The sequence below is a fragment of the Populus trichocarpa genome, chromosome 3 (assembly GCF_000002775.5).
Source record: "Populus trichocarpa isolate Nisqually-1 chromosome 3, P.trichocarpa_v4.1, whole genome shotgun sequence".
Lineage (NCBI taxonomy): Eukaryota > Viridiplantae > Streptophyta > Magnoliopsida > Malpighiales > Salicaceae > Populus > Populus trichocarpa.
The window spans coordinates 19,878,702-19,895,183 of NC_037287.2; the positions used below are offsets into that span (position 1 = coordinate 19,878,702).

General features: G+C 37.2%; 1 protein-coding gene across 1 annotated transcript; it reads right to left on the reverse strand.

Moving 5' to 3' along the window:
• Positions 1–439: 439 nt before the first annotated feature.
• On the reverse strand, positions 440–16,235 carry LOC7460237 (DNA-directed RNA polymerase V subunit 1). The gene is made up of 19 exons (XM_052451413.1): positions 16,012–16,235; positions 15,459–15,501; positions 14,685–14,793; positions 14,211–14,337; positions 13,987–14,102; positions 13,408–13,458; positions 12,540–12,707; positions 11,685–11,843; positions 9,704–11,596; positions 9,424–9,599; positions 9,049–9,121; positions 8,809–8,933; positions 7,406–7,551; positions 5,594–5,868; positions 4,381–4,554; positions 4,155–4,295; positions 2,328–4,036; positions 2,025–2,139; positions 440–869 (listed from the first exon to the last, which is right to left on the reverse strand). The coding sequence occupies exons 3-19, from the start codon at positions 14,763–14,765 to the stop codon at positions 648–650; spliced, it is 5,751 nt and encodes a 1,916-aa protein (XP_052307373.1). The 5' UTR covers positions 14,766–14,793; positions 15,459–15,501; positions 16,012–16,235; the 3' UTR covers positions 440–647.
• Positions 16,236–16,482: the final 247 nt, after the last annotated feature.

Below are 16,482 nucleotides of genomic sequence, written 5' to 3' on the forward strand. Positions count from 1 at the left end.
AAGTTATCAAATCACCCTGCGGATTAGCAACTATTTTTATTAAAGCATCATTTCATTTTATTTTCCTTTCGAATTTTTTTTTCCTTAGTATTAATTCAAACTATACTAAAAATACTTATAAATCAATATAATATATTTTCACATAAAAAAATAAAACTATACTCTTAAACACTCATACCCTCCAGGTCAAACCAGATTTAATCAATATAATATTAGTATTTTATAGTTTACTTTATAAAGTGTTTATGGAATTCGAATGTTTGAAAATCCTTGGTGCCTTAACTGTTATCTTCACACAGAAAATGGTGGCATTTTCAGAAATATATGTGATCTTAAGAGTTTCACTTTCATATTTAATTCTAAGATATGATTTAACCTGACACAGTCTCTTGAATTTCTAAATTGTTTTTAGCTCTAAATATACCTTTTTTTTCTCAACTTTGTTGCAAATTTTGAAAACATTGCTATTCATATCACTATCTTACTTACAAGAACTGCCTGTAAGAGAAAAAAGGGGCAGTTCACAAGAAAGCATGCCTTTAACTACAATTTGCTTCAAGGAAAGTATACCAGAAAGACTTGCTTTATATATACAAATCAAAGGAGCTGATAACTCGATATGTTTATACAACCCTCATAATCAGACATCACAAGGCCTGTTTCTCCTCCTCGGTTCCCTCGGGAGCTGGGGTGCGCTGCCGATTGCCTCTTCTTGCAAAATACTTTGCAATGAATTCATCAGCCAAGTCTGGATATTTTCCCTTGATAAAATTCTCCAGACATTTGCGGTATGAAAAATCTTGTTTGCAGCCATCAGTTGAGACAATGTAGAAGCACCTGCTCTCCTGGAAATTGCTGTGCCTGCTAACCTGTTAGATTTAAAAAAAATATATATTGTAATCATATAATGCACATAAAATGCAGATTATGCACAGATGTAAAAGGATGCATCTTGCTATATGCACTGTGCATTTTCAATTTTTTTGTTAAAGCAACAAATGCAAGTGGAGAGGATTTTGCTCCGAAGAAATAAAAGAGTGAAGAGCAAGGTTGGTCCACAGAAAATGACAACCAAGTGGCCTGTGAAAGGGGGCATATCATTCACAAGTGTTGGCTCAAACACCACCAAACATCTGACCATCTCTTGCCCCTCAACCGCAAATTGATGTAGAAAACTGATCCGGATTTCAATACATCCTTGCAAACTATTCAAGTCAAACTAGAATACAAGTTCAAGCAGGAAAAATCCCAACACACTGAATGACAGGTCATTTACAAACACCAACAAGAAAATTCACTTAGTTCAGCTGGTCAAATTAATCATCCATTCTAGAATATAGCCATGTCTCTTGAAATCAGAGGAAATTCATAAGGACAATGAAATGCTGTAATTATGAAAGCAGTTAACACCATTACAATTCATCAAATGGCAAAGAACTTGTAGTGCGGGCAAGCAAGTAATAAAATTGGATTTATTTATTTATTTTATTTTATTTTGAGAATGAAAGAGATTGGACTTTAATAGACCTTGCAACCATCTTATTCAGCAACGCTAAGTAATGAGAGTGGTAGTGATGTAAGAGTGAAGACAAATAATTCATAAATAGATAAATAGAGACCTGTAACCAAATCAGTAACCTCTAATCAAGTTTTCTTTGGTCCTCTGATTATGTCCTGGATGCAATCAATGTTGTGAAGGAAGAAAGCATACCCATAATTGATGCACAGAAAAATAAATTGAAAAAAGAACTAACTTGAGCTCATTCTATCAATTCAGTCGAGGAACTTTCTTTGCAAAGCTCTAACAGATTGAAGTTCTACTTGAGATAACAGATAATATGAGCCTCAAAAGATAAATCCCTTGGCATCAACTACATTGTTATTGTTTTTAGATGACAAAATAACCACATATTTATCCAAAAGACATAGGGCCACAGAATCCTAAACTTAGTGTAGCATGAGGATAGAGAACAACTGAACTCAAGCAAAATCTAACAAGGGAATAGGTCACCCAGAATACATACCGTGACATGATCAATTCCAGCACCCATCTTCACTGCTTTGTCTGGATGATAATGAAAGACATTATCAAGCACATAAGACTGATCATCGGCAGATAATGGATCCCCATCGTTGTACCTTCAAAAGATATTCCATAATAAGAAAATTTACAAAATGGTAGCATGCAGAAAATGGTATAAATGCTGCAAATCTATGAAGAATCAAAAGGGACTAGTCAATAAAAAATACACTGTGCTATGATGCGCTAGGTAATTACTAACTCTTATTTTTGGAGAATTTATGAGCAAATAGCATAGAAAACATACCCAGTTTGATGCATTATCCTTCTAATAGAAAGCATCAATGGCTCAATATCAGAGAGGATATCCTGCTCTTGAGAAGTGAATACATCTAACCGCTGCCTGGTTGTGGTAAATATTCCACTGGCATTTAAATCCTCATGCGGTTTAGAAGGGCGGTTCCTCTTATTTTTCCAATCTCCATTATTCGATCCCCAACCTCGAGAACCTTCAAAGCGGTCTTTCTTGAACTCTCTACTCTGCTGACCCCATTGCTGATCCCTTCCACTACCATTGCCACCTCCAGAATTTGGCACCCCCCATCCATGAACTGCCTTAACTGGCTCTCTGGGTGAGCCCCAGCCTTCTGAAAGTGCTGGTGACTTTGGTTTCCCCCAACCAGAGGCCGTGCCTTCCTGATTTGAAGATGCCTTGTTATCCCAACCTGACTCTTTCCCTTGCTCCACCAGAGATTGGTTTTCATTATTGTTATTTGTTTCACTTCCGTTGCCACCTGCAGAATTTGGAACCCCCCATTCATGAACTTCCTTACCAGACTCTTTGGACAAGCCCCAGCCTTGTGAATTTTCTGATGACTTTGGTTTCCCCCAACCACTGGCTGTGTCTGCCTGATTCGAAGTCACCTTGTTACCCCAACCACCTGACTCTTTCCCTTGGCCAGCCAGAGATTGGTTTTCAGTCTTTTTATCCCTGCCACCTCCAGAACTCGACACCCCCCATCCACGATCTGACTTAACTGACTCTTTGGTCGAGCCCCAGCCTAGTGAAATTTCTGGTGACTTAGGTTTCCCCCAACCAGAGGCTGTGTCTGCCTGATTAGAAGACACCTCTTTACCCCAAAGTTTATCACCATCAGTATTTTCTGCCCCCCAAGTGGATGCTGCCTTCCAACCACATGCTGCATCTCCCGGATTTGAATTGCCCTTGCTATCCCAACCGAGGGATTCAGTGGTAGCCTCCTGGGTAGTTTTAGAAGCCCAACCAGATATCGACTGGTCCTGAGACATCTTATCATCCCAACCATGTGTCCCTACATCTTGGTCTTCTGGACGTTTGTTTTTGCTTTTGTTTTGTCCAGGTTCATCACCATCTGTTACCTTCCCCCACCAAGACTTTGATGCATTTGTCTCAGCAAACTTGTTGTCTCTGTCCTTTCTCCCCCAGGCAGCACCAGCATCCCAATCATTGGACGTGGTAGGTTCTTCTTGAACTTTTGTTGCAAAGCCATTGTGGGGTTCAGGTTTTTTTGTTGCCCAACCAGAAAAGGAATTGGACTGAGCTACATTATTCTCTGAATTCCAGGAGTTATTTGTCGTCCTGGCAGCTGCTGTGTCCCAGCCACTAGAAGCAACATCATTTGCCTCGGCTGTATTCATTCCCAAACTCCAAGGTTTTTCCTTAACAGCTCCATCATTTTTATCAACATCCCAATTTCCAGAGCTTCTAGACCGATCCTTTAAAGATGAAATCTTTTCCCAGTTCGATTCAGCAGGTTGATTGCCTAAAAAGTCTTGAAATTCAGCACTGTCTTCAAAGGTAGGCTTATCAGAACTAGAGTTATGCTCAGGTGACAGGTTCCAGTCTTCATCTTCCAGCATAAGATCATCAACTTCAGCACCTAAACAAGCAGTAACTGACTCTTCTCCACCTGCAGTACTTCTCACCATATTTAGAAAACTGTATACATCCATGCTGCCCTCTGGATTCAAGCATGCCTGAAAAAGAGAGTGACATAATTGGAAAAATGGGCAGAAAATCTGAGCAGAACACAGGGACTAGTGATCTAGCTCTAAAAGCTTCTCGAAAGCAACTTTCCAATTGAAGAAACAGTACCTCTTTTGTGTCCCACAGGACATCAAAGTGTGAACCTGTTCCAACAGTAACATGTTTGCCCCATGCACAAGAAGCAACTATACTTGATAAAGAATCAGTGTGGCACTTCTCTGCAGCCTTTTCAAAACATTTTCTCGGTGTCTGTGTAACATATATAGAGATGGCTCATTTAACAGAGTGACACTGATTATGTGTTAGAGGATTGAAACACACTGAAAAGACTTACAAAGAGTGTGGCCTCAGTAAATGGCACTTGGATATCCAATGATCGAGACAATGTTTTATAACCTCCAGTGTAGAAGCCAATCAAGCTTCCAGCACATGTCATACTGTTCCCGAGTAAAATGAGATGCTCTTTCAGAACACCCTTTGCCACCATGGTCACTGATTTTGAGAGGCGCTGCAAAATCAACTAGTTCAGCCTTTCCATAATGCTAGCAAACACTGGAAACTATGCATAAATTAACTCAGCCTAATGGATCACATGTGAAACAGAACACTATATACTGAACAGATAATTGTCCACCATCACACCTCAAGGTGTATTGCCAAAAATGAGCATCGTAATCTCTCTTTATCCATTAATGATATGTTATCTTGGCAATATTTTAGAAAAAAAGGGAGATTCTTTATCCATTAATGATATGTTATCTTGGCAATCTTTTAGAAAAGAGGGAGATTTTAGAAAACAAAAGAGAGGGGGTGGTTTGCTGGGCAGGGAAAGTTCAGCACAAAAACATAATTTCATTAACGTGTGCATAAAAGTTTGCACTGCATCATTGCATGAAACATGATTAATTAGAGCCACAGAGAAAACAGCACTATTTACAGAATAGAGTAGTCAAGAAGGTAGAATTTAGGATCAAATTAATTAAAAAGATGTAGATGCATCAGAGATACATATTGTTCAGCATTTGGGGATTGAAATAATAAGGCAATTTTCCATTATCAAGTAGCAGTTTTGTGCAAATAATATCAATGACCAGTTTAGTGATGGGAGGAGAAATTATGCAAAAGTTGCCAAGACAGCCACACCTCTCAAATATAAAGAGGACATTCAAATCCCCCTCGATTCTCGAACATATTACATGATCAAAAACAGAACATGTGAACTAACTAGATGGCAGTTAAAAGACTCCTAAAGGAATAACTCATAAAAGATGCCAAAAAAATTTCAGGCAAAAATGGATTTTCATTTACTGATAGATTAACAAAATTAGTCATGTCCCTGTATAAAAAGGGATCTGATGGATGATTTTATACTGCATATCACAGCATCGTAAGCTAGTTGAAGATGTATCCACATAACATGTGGTGAGGATAGCATTCATAAGAGCCAAATTGAAAAATAGAGGAATGTAGAGAAGGAAAGAAGCCATGCACATCAAACGGTTAAGAATAGACTGCTTCAAAGCAGATGGGAACAATTTGCGTGTTACCTGAACTGCTGTGTCAAATGCACAGGAAACTCCCAACAATTCCTGAACTTGTTTAATCGCATAAGGAATTGAACGTGTGGTGTTGATTAAATGAAGAACTGGAAGACATGAGTCCAAGACTATTCTCCAAGCATCTCCACTTTTCTTAACAACAGATTTCTCCAGAACAATATCCAAAGCCAACTCCCCCTTTTGAGTCCTGGATGGGTTTCTTATCCAAGTATTTGTCTCTGGAGTTGCCCAAATTATATTTGCACAGGAAATTCGATGGTCACCTGCATATTGCAGAGATAGAGCAGATCTCACAGTAAATAATGAATTCTAGCCATGTTGAAATTCAACGTTACATTTATCGATCCAATATATAATTATTTATTTGTGTTCATCATAGAAAGAGAGGAAGAAGGAGATATTCTCTGACAACTAAGGAAGCGAATCATGTTTCAACGGCAACTCAAAAAAATCTACACATGGAAAATGGTTACATATCCATGTGTTGATAAGACTCGCCATGTCTAACCTGTAAATCAACTATTTAAATATCCATGAACATTAAACTAATAATTATGTTTAAATTCTTCACGACACTGAATGGCACCTTGAAAATTCATAAAACAAAACCACTACTGATGTGAATGAAGGTGAATCCTCTTATAACAGAAGCCAACACAAGCATGACAATGTCAAGCATTAAAGGCCTTAGCATGAATCATAGATAATCAAATAGATCAAATTAAAATCGAAACAATAATTCTGCAGAAACTTTTGCAAAAAGTTAAAAGTTATAAACACAGTCCATCAGCAAAATTCTGCTTTATATCACACTTATATAAGAAGCATTGCCTTCTAAGCATATCTCAATGAAATGGAGGACTCAAAATATCATGTTTAACATGAAGTTCATGAAACCAGTCAAATAAAATCTATAACCATGTCCAATTTGTGGTATATGAAGAAAGGACATGTTCAGAACTGAATGAATAGAAGGAAACACTTCATTGAATCATAAAGCTTCAAGAAGAGAGTAGTGTACGACCAAATAATCGATGAGTAGTATGCTTTATATTGCCAAAAGACTGCCAGGCACATGAGTGCCAGTATGCAGCAATTTCTTGCAGTATTGCAACCTTATGGTCTATTTTTAGGACAAAACAAAACTCTGAAACAAGAGCAATTGCTATAGTGGTTTGTGAGTAGGAAGACGGTGAAATGAAATTATTTCTCACTTATCATTGTCATTGTTTAGAAAGTTGGTCTGTGATTTCTTTCCTTGCAATTGAATGGATATGGCTTGCCCCGATCTCAAGCTTCCAGAGATATGGACAAGGTATATGAAAGGCATATGTGTTATAGCTTTCAGAGAAATTACTCCTTTTCAAGTGGGTTATTTGTTTGAATAAAGAAATTTATAACAATTTCTTTGGAAAATAACTACACTGCAACTTGGAGGGAAAAGAAACATAAAACGAATATCATGACATGCCAAACAACAATGATCTGATTCTATTCATCAACTTTCAACACCAAGTCAATATTGTTAAATTTTCTCTCTTTGGACAGAAAGGCAACAGGCATGCAATGGCCTAAGAACCACAAGCATTGATACTGCTGCACCATGTTCTCTTGGAGCCTCTCTGTACAGAATGCCTTATGCTAATTGTCAAACCAATATAAACTGAACAAAGACAGATAGGAGAAGAAATTAACAATTCCATACTTCTGAGCACAATTATCAAAAATATCTGATCCACACGGCCCATAGAAACATAAGCAAACATTCTTCATGACATATAAAACAAAATTATCACAAACCTTTGATGATTGTTTCCAGCAGAACTGGGCAAATCATGTCAGCAAGAATGTTTGAAGTCCTCTCCAAATGAACATCATCGGCACCTTGCCAGAAGAACATCAAGCATGGTGATTCATCTATACATTGCTGGAAAGAGCAACTTTCACTGCCAAGGAGCACAAAATCAAAGAGAGAAGTAAGTAGCCATTTCAAGCACATAACAACTTTGCTGCCAAGTAAGAAGCAGAAAATAAAAGATAGAAGTAAACTGGTGTTTCGAGCCATTTAAGTAATAATGTTTCTAGTAATATTATATGCAAGATAACAATCAAGTACAACCGTGAAAAGGGAGCAGCTATAGGTAAGCATTCCAAGTAGGCTAATATACATCTAGTGGCCATGTAGTAGCACCTAGCCTATCAAGTGCCAGCGCGCTTTGAACTTTTTCAGTGTATCAGCACCTAAGCTACATTTTGAGTCATTAATTTTGGCAATCTGGCTCATGCAATGCTGTGATCCCAAATGGACCTGTCTCTGGATGCATGAGTTCAAATTACACTCATACCTCTAAGGTATTATCTTCTTCACCTCATTAAGCATTAACCTCTTCCACACCTTCTTTAATGATGTAAAATACCTAAGCTACAGATTGGGTCTTTAACAGTGTATCACTCCAGAGAGACCATAAAAAACATTTTTTGGGCTGCACAGTTATGATCAAGAGATGCAAAAGCAACCAATTCAAGCTACACACCCTAGATAGCCGTTCCATGTCATATAGAAACTCTGGTAACTATGAACTTCAAGTGAAATTAGATGAAGTAAACCAATCTCATGCCAAGGTGGTAAATTTATAGGTAATAGTAAATCAGAAAATAAGAAGGGATGGCAAAAATAACTGAAAAGAAAACAAACTATCTCACCAATTCAATTTTATGACTTATGTCTTGAGACAAAAACAAATTCATGCAAAGCCTTCGCATTTTTCATGTGTGTTTTGTGTGTGTGTGTGTGTGTGTGTGTGTGTGAGTCTCAAGGTAATACTTTTCATTGTATTGGGAAAACTTCAGCATCTCACTTCTAACACAGCCATAAATTTTTGATGATGAATGTAGCTGTGTCTCTCCATGTGATCTCTCCAACTGTTATAATTTTCATATTTATCATCTCCCTTCATAGGTGAACCATATATTTTATTTGACAGTTTTATCAATCAATCACCATTCATCAAGTAAATGCGAGACTGCTAAAAACCAAATCTTCACAAAAAGAAAACACAATCCAATTAACCAAATTTTTGAAGACTCGCTCTTCTTTCAGGCAGCATGTCATCTCATTTCAGAAAATTAATTGTAAATGATGGGGACTTTCAAGACCACAATTATTGACTTCATGCAAATTTAGATTGAATTGAGAAACTAACCTGACCAACAAAATTGTCTTCTTAAAAAGATTGCCAACTTTTTTCTTCTTTCGAAATGTGTTGACAGTCTCTTGGCACTTCTCAAGAATCACCTGAGCAGTAATGTTCAAATCTTGCAACTTCCTCTGTATAAAATAAAGCTTCAAATTACTAACAAAAGAAATAAGTTTAACAAGAAGACCCAAGTACTTCATAGATAAAATATGCCACCTAAAATGCTTCAGAAACAAGAGTAGTAACCTTATCAAGATGAACATGACCAACAAGGCCTGCATCACTTCCAAAACTTTCTGGTATCTGTTGACTCTTGTATCTGCTTGTAAGAAGCCATCAGAACTCTTAATCTTATATCAAGCATATTGTTACTGATAAATATCTCACCGTTGGAGTAAAATAGAATAAATGATATAAAAAGCAAAAACAAGGGCAAAAAATATAAACAGGGGAATAAATAGAAAATTGATTGACGCACAGTTTGAGAACTGGGCATCCAAAGGATGTGGCACAATATCAATGAAGGAAAAAGAATAGAGCATATGGGACAGCACACATCCTTTCATTTGATTCTAAACAAGAAAGCAAAAAAGACATAAAAAATGCAAGGGCAGAACTCACTCAATCATAAAACACTTGGCAATATCTTTAAGACTGACTTTTTCCAAGTGATTCTTGACCAAATATGCTGCTCTTTCTTGGCAATAATTTCTACCACAGCCACAGTCATTCAGGTATAAAATCACACGTCGATCAGCTAGGTCATTCTTGAAACCAACTTTGCAAAGAAGTATTTCCTGAAAAGAAATGAAATGTTAAGAAAGATCTGTAGCATTACACTGCAGAATATGGCAAAATAAACTTCTACGAGGATGAAGAATTTGCATAAGGCAATGGCTACCTTCATCATATCCCAAGAGCAATTGCTACTTGGAGTAGAATCAAGAACAGCCTTATATGCAGGATTGGACATTGCAGTGGCAGCTAAGACGCCAACAGGTTCACCAGCTGGGAATAAACTTTGGGACTCAGTTCCCACCTTCACACCATACTCGAATTGGATGATTGAGTTGCTGCTGACATTTCTTACAGTGCCATCATAGCAAATTACCACATCCCGGAGGATGGCCATTAGGTTTTTGAACAATGTTCCTGGCTCAGACAATCCTCTAGATGAGCGCACAATGACTTCTCTCGTAGAAATGGAATGAGCCATCTCCTCATATGCATCCAACCCATGAAAAAAACTGTTTTGAATCAAGCCATACTGGGCAGAAGGATAATCAAACAAATTGGCAGGATATTTGCTCAGAAAATGGGAGGCCAAATCTTCAACAAGAGTTTTCGAGTAAAGTTTTCCCCTATCAGAAACTTGCAAGCCCAAGAAGCCAATTTGCTGAACAACCTTAGTAACAGCTGCATCGCTCTTAGAGTCAATCAAATAACCCAAGGCAGAGGAAGTTAAAATGAATTCTCTAACTGGCTGTTTCACATCCCGGATGTGATTCTCCACTTGCAACTCAACCAGTTCATTGAAGGTGGATCTTAAATTACAAAGCAAGGGAGAAATGGCCTTGAAACTTTCTGGGATCCTTTGTTTGACTGCCCGAGAGATGGAGAAATCTTCCAAACTAACACTGAAGCCTTCAGAGAACAAATTTTCCATCAGCATGGGCTGCAAGGAGTTAAAGAACTTGAGCACTGCACCAGAACCCTTCTCAAAGAACATTGAGATCAGAATTTCATTAATTACTGATGCCACAACATCCCTGTTGAAATCAACCTTCAAAAAATTACTGTTGATGATCAAGAATCTCTCTCCAGAGCAGTTGAAGCATGCTGGTAAAGCCATCTGGAGAATCTGATGTGCAGTCCAGTGTGGGAAAAAACAGTTGACCTTCAACAAAGCTGGTTGTGGCAAATAAGGTGATATAAACATTGCTAGTTGCTGAGCAGCTGATTTGCCCAAAAAGCAGGCCTTGAACATCATCTTCAATGACAAAAGCGAATCTGTTGTCAGCTGTAAATTCAGATTGCCACTATGGGAGCTAAGCAATTGTTTCTCCACTGAGAAAAGCTCCAAGACTTCAGCTTTCGCAGCAAGGGACTGAGGATAGAATAGGTGAACGCAATCACCATCAAAATCAGCACTTAAAGGCCCACATATCAGAGGATTAATCTTAACTGCATGATCATCATGAACATACACTGAAAGTGCTTGCAATGAATGTTTGTGAGTTGTCGGTGGTCTATTAATAAAGACAATGTCTCCATCCATAATCCGCCTATGAACAACTTGCCCAGGTCGAAGAAAAGTATGACCCTTGGAACCTTCCCTTAGAGAGTAGGTGGAAGAACCATCCTTGTATGTCAGGCACAATTTGTTATCCACAAGCTCTTGTAGATATCTCATGTTATGCACACTGACCCTCTCCTCGAATGTAATTCTTTGAGCAATCTCATAGGGGATCCCAACTTGGTTCACTAGTGTGTACGCATCTCCAGTTATGACACTGCGAGAAGAGAATCCAGAGCCTTTTCTTATAAACAGAGTCCTCATCTTTTCAAGCCATGCTTTGGTTGTGGATTCGCTGGATTCCTTTTTTACCCCATAACGAGTATCTACATCACGGGATGTCTTCGTTGTGCCCCTAACTTGAAGATACTGATCGACCATTGATTGCAAGGAAGTAGCTTCATCTTTGTGTGCATCAAAATTTGGTGCACCTGACCGTGAGCTTCTGATCACTTCAGCTTGCTTAAGAACTTTCTTAAGCATGGATATAGAGAGATCCTGAAAACAACATGAAAGCAATAAGTCAATGATGAAAACAAACATAGCAGCAAGGTAGAGAACCCAATTTAGTATGTAAATAGCTTACTGAAGACATGACAGTAATTCCATCTGAAACAACTGGAACTGATAGACAGTTTGGAGGGACAGGTAACTGTTGTAGGATATAACCATCCTGGGGGAAATATCCTTTTCCACTTAGCTTTTTTCTAGTCTCCGCAGGAATTCTCTTCAGAATTTGCATGACCTGTTGTGTATTGCAGTCAACCCCACAAAAACCAGATAGAATGATGATGGTGGAGAGACAGAGAGAAAGGGAAAGGGAAATTTATATCAAAAACCAACTTCATGTCTTCTCTAAATCTCTATGATAAGATCTCAGAATCTACTGAAACAAGTAAACAACAGAGTATATGCTAAAAAAGTGAATGATTTGATGCATACGAATGCTGTTTTAAAATCTGATGCAAACTACTTAACAAGAGAACATCAGAGTGTATGCTGAAAAGGTGAGTGATTTGACACATACAGGTACTGTTCTAAATCTGAATCCTGTATAGGTAACTCACTGAGGCAATGAGGTAACTCATTTCCAGCCATGTGAGTAAGAAAGAAGACCAAACAAAAACTGTTTGGACAGGCAAGCATTGGCACACATGCATATATGAAGCACCAAACAAATCTGGATGCACACCACCTTGCTGTAAGCATGTACATGTATGAATACATTTCAAAAGTGATGAAAACTGAACACAGACATCAGGGGGTCAGGACTATACCACTCAGCAACAAAAAATATCTCCTCCATCAATAAAACAAACTAGATTGGAAACTAGAGACCCTGCGAGTTCAAGCCATCTGTATTCTCATAAAACAACTAATGACCCCAATACCAAACAGCTTCATCTATCACGCTTAAAACAAATGTGTACTAGAAACAAACCTCACAGGGGAGCAATGGTCGTGTAAAGTCATCACCATAGCGAAAACCATATCTTTCTAGGAAATTCCAGCAACCATCCCTTAGTCTGGACCTAGAAGGCAGCTTTAGTTCTAAGAAACAAGCGCCATCTGTATTCTTAACCTCTCTAATAGAAATTTGTGCACACTCCTGTAACAAAAAGAAATAGGTAAAATCAGATATAAGCAAAGATTTTTTATCATGTATTATGTAACTTGAGGATCTTGTGTGCCAAATCACAAATGAAACCGAATCCCAAAAGGTACAAAAACAATAAATCTCAGCACTCTATTAAACAGGGAAAAAAATAAAAATCGGTAGGGAGAAAGGAGAAACCAAAGAAAGGGGGGAGGAAATACAAGTTAAGTTCTAAAAGTTATGTTATCTGGGAATCCAGGAAAAAAGATCCAGCTACATTCACAACCTGGAACGACCATAAATCCAACTGCATCACCAAAAGGTACACAAATAATAAGAGACACAAGGATAAAAAATAACCAATGACTCCCCTTTCCTCTACAAAAATGCACCATCCCTCTTTGGGATCAAAATTTCTCATATACCGATGCTCTCTCCTTCCATATATAAGGAACCATTATTTGTATGATTGATCTAACACGCAATCAAGGTAAACTTTGGGAGCTTAAAATTGTAGGAACACATTGGGGCCCTAGAACAAAACAGTCTGCGAGAGAGGAGAGCAATTTAAAGCAAGCATGTTTATAAATAAATAATATTGATGCGGTAACTTAATGTGTAACGCCTGTTCAGAATTAGTAAGCAGAACAAGCGATAGTGCATATTTCTTTCTACAAATAGAATGAAGAGTAAATGGCACTTTTATACTCACCTCACAGCATGAAAGCAACCGTTCAGCCACACCATTACTCTTGATTTGAATCTGTTAATTATAAAGTCAGGGTGGGAAATAGGAAGAAACATATTAGCAAATAGTATTAAGAATAAGGTGCACAACGACCCCATTTTAACTGATTGTAAGTCAGAAAAACAGAGGTGTGTTTCCTTAAAGTTCTCTTCATCCTTTCCTTCATGGTAAGTCAGGTTTTACACTTCTTTATACATCATTTGCAATGATTAAAGGAAAAATTATCTTGTAATCCAATCATAATAACTGATTGGGTTCTATATGCCCATGCTATTCACAACCATCATTTTTCCTTTCCCTTCTTTTTGTCGTCTTTACAACAGTATCAAGGAACAAAAGGAATGTACTTAACATATATATATCAAGTAAATATGCGACGCGCAAACCTTTATCCTTGCTCCCTATTATGTTTATGCCTATTGAACTCCATCAACATGGACACCAAGAGAAAGACTACGCATCATGACTCACATGTAGATTCAATGTGTTTCATTAAAAATTTGAAAATTGATGAAACAGAAGAAATGCTCAATTTGGGAATACCTTGTTCCTTTTTAACTTTAAGCACTTCAAACATATCAAGCTCAGCATTCGCTTCAACTCACTAATATGGCTAGGATGATATATAGGAATTGGCAAGTGGATGAATCCAAAATGACCTGGAAGTGGAAAAAAGAGCAAATTCAAATTTTTTTTCAAGAAAAATCATATAAAACAGTGAAAAATCATACACGCACACACACATGTGATCAAGGAAAGATATTGACCTTCACATTTTCCTGGTTCAGAAGTGCCACAAGATTCACATTTGCCAAATTCAAGTGGCAAACCAAGGAAGGGATTAGTCAGCTGACTGGAATGGCTGATAGGGCAATCACTGATGGATGCTGTACACTGTCAACAAAATTTGCACGGGCATCAATTTATAACAATTAGAGGATTTGAAGCTAGAAATACAGTGAATGCCAGTTAGAAATAAATTGTAATCCTGGCAAACATGCTGAAAAGTGAAAACTTATTAATCAAAAGTGAATTTTACATTAATAACATCATAACTGGTGCCTTGAAATAAATTTTTAATAGACTCTAGAGGTACTCTGTTAGCAACAAAAGGTACCTCTACGTTCAAATGTTGCACATCAATCCGAAGAAACAACAAATGATTCAAGAAAACCATTACACCAATTGAAATGCTTTAAATAACATGAGCAAGCAAACAACCAAGACAGAATTCTACTTACAATTTCCTTCTGAGTTGCCAAACCAAATCTGATTCCAGTTATCTCCCCATCAAAAATGCTTGATTGAGAATTTTCATCCATATTTCTTTAACTGTTACCTCAACCTATGCTGTAAACATAATTGCCAAAAAGAAGTCAGATACCACAGAAAGACAAGAGCGCTTTAAAATACCCAAATAAACATTTCAACTTCTAGTTGACAAATGGATAAATAAATTAGAAGATTTCACTGATTAAAATAGAAGAACCATAGGCACTATCATGCATAGCAATCTGAAAAAATCATGTATAACCAAAACCAAAACTTAAACAAGGAATAGAAATGTTGCAAGCAAAAGGGACTCGTTAAGGAGGACTCAACTCATTGGCCCAAAAACACATGCAAATATACAAAACACAGAGATAGATTATAAAAATCCCAGCACTGGACGTGCTCATTTCACTTTTATTGTTAAATTCACGGACTAGGAGTGAAAAGCATTAAAAAAACTACGTACAAAGAAAAGGTGTTGTATTTTTGTCAATTGAAACAAACATATATGGAAAAAAATAGCACAGAGAAGTAAGGATCATAAAAAAAAAGCTAAAATAGAACAAAATGATAATTTCTTTGTTCTTTCTGAGTTACAACTAACTCAAAACCAAAGAGCAATAAAACATATTAATTTCGGTCCTCTCTTTGTCATTTCCTCAGCTTTCTCGGGAACCAAACACAGTAAGAGTCATGCAATAACAAATAAAAATTAGAAAAGTTAAAAATAATAGCCCAAATACCTGATAAATTCCAAAGTTTTGCCTTTACCTCGCCTCTCTGCTTCTGTCGGAGAAAAAATAAACCCCAAAAAATCAGAGCCCGAGAACACAAAATAAACCACAAATGCATTTACCATACACTTAGAGAGAGATGAGGCAGGAAATTAAATAAAAAATGAAAGAATAACCCAAAAAATCTCACGTTTTATTCTTCTGTTTAATACCCAAAAACAAAAATCATACAAGGCAAAAAACAAAAACCCAGAAAAAATTTCCAGACTTTCGTGCGTATTCCCTCTCTTTCTCAGCAACCAAACACCTCAAAACAAAACACAAACAGTAAAAAATTTCAAAACTTTCACTCACTTTCCCTCTCCTTCTCAGCTCCCAAGCCCAAAATGCATTAACATAATAAGACCCACAAGAAAATCTTGTCTCCCTCGCTCCACTTTCGACTTCAAAATTGTGACCCGGAACCTAAAATTTAAACTCTTTAAAATGTAAAGAAAACAAATAGGCCAAATGGGTTTTGTACCATGAAGGTCCTGAGTAAAAGAGAAACTTTAAAACGTACTTAAAAAGAGGAAACACGAAAATGGGTCTCTCTCTCTCTCTCTCTCTCTACAGCCCGCTCTCCCTGCCTTTGCTGTACTCTCTCTAAGTGTGAATTGTTTTGACTTGTTTTTGCGCTCTCCCTGCCTTTGCTGTACTCTCTCTAAGTGTGAATTGTTTTGACTTGTTTTTGTTTGGACTCTGCAGAGAGAGAGAGAGAGAGAGAGTTGCATGCAGAGGAATTACTTTGACATAAATACAAATTATTGGGTTTATTTTCTTTATTATGTGAAATAAAATAAAATTTGATTTTGGATTTAGCTTTAACGATTTCAAATTTTGTTAACCTTTTGGGACTTGATAAAATCTCAATCATTCATTCTGATATAGTGTTAAAGTTAAGGATGCTGATTAGATTTTAACATCCTTTGAGGAACCGACCAAAATTTTTTAACAGCAAAAAAAAAAAATATATATATATATATATATATAT

Bases quoted from the DNA above. Each gene is read 5' to 3' on its own strand.
- LOC7460237 (XM_052451413.1), bottom strand. From the start codon at position 14,765: ATGGATGAAAATTCTCAATCAAGCATTTTTGATGGGGAGATAACTGGA. The intron at 12,708-13,407 runs GTGAGTATAAAA...TTTTTGTTACAG, and splicing joins GGTTGCTTTCATGCTGTGAG to GAGTGTGCACAAATTTCTAT. The intron at 4,555-5,593 runs GTAACACGCAAA...TTGATTTTGCAG, and splicing joins CATTTGACACAGCAGTTCAG to CGCCTCTCAAAATCAGTGAC.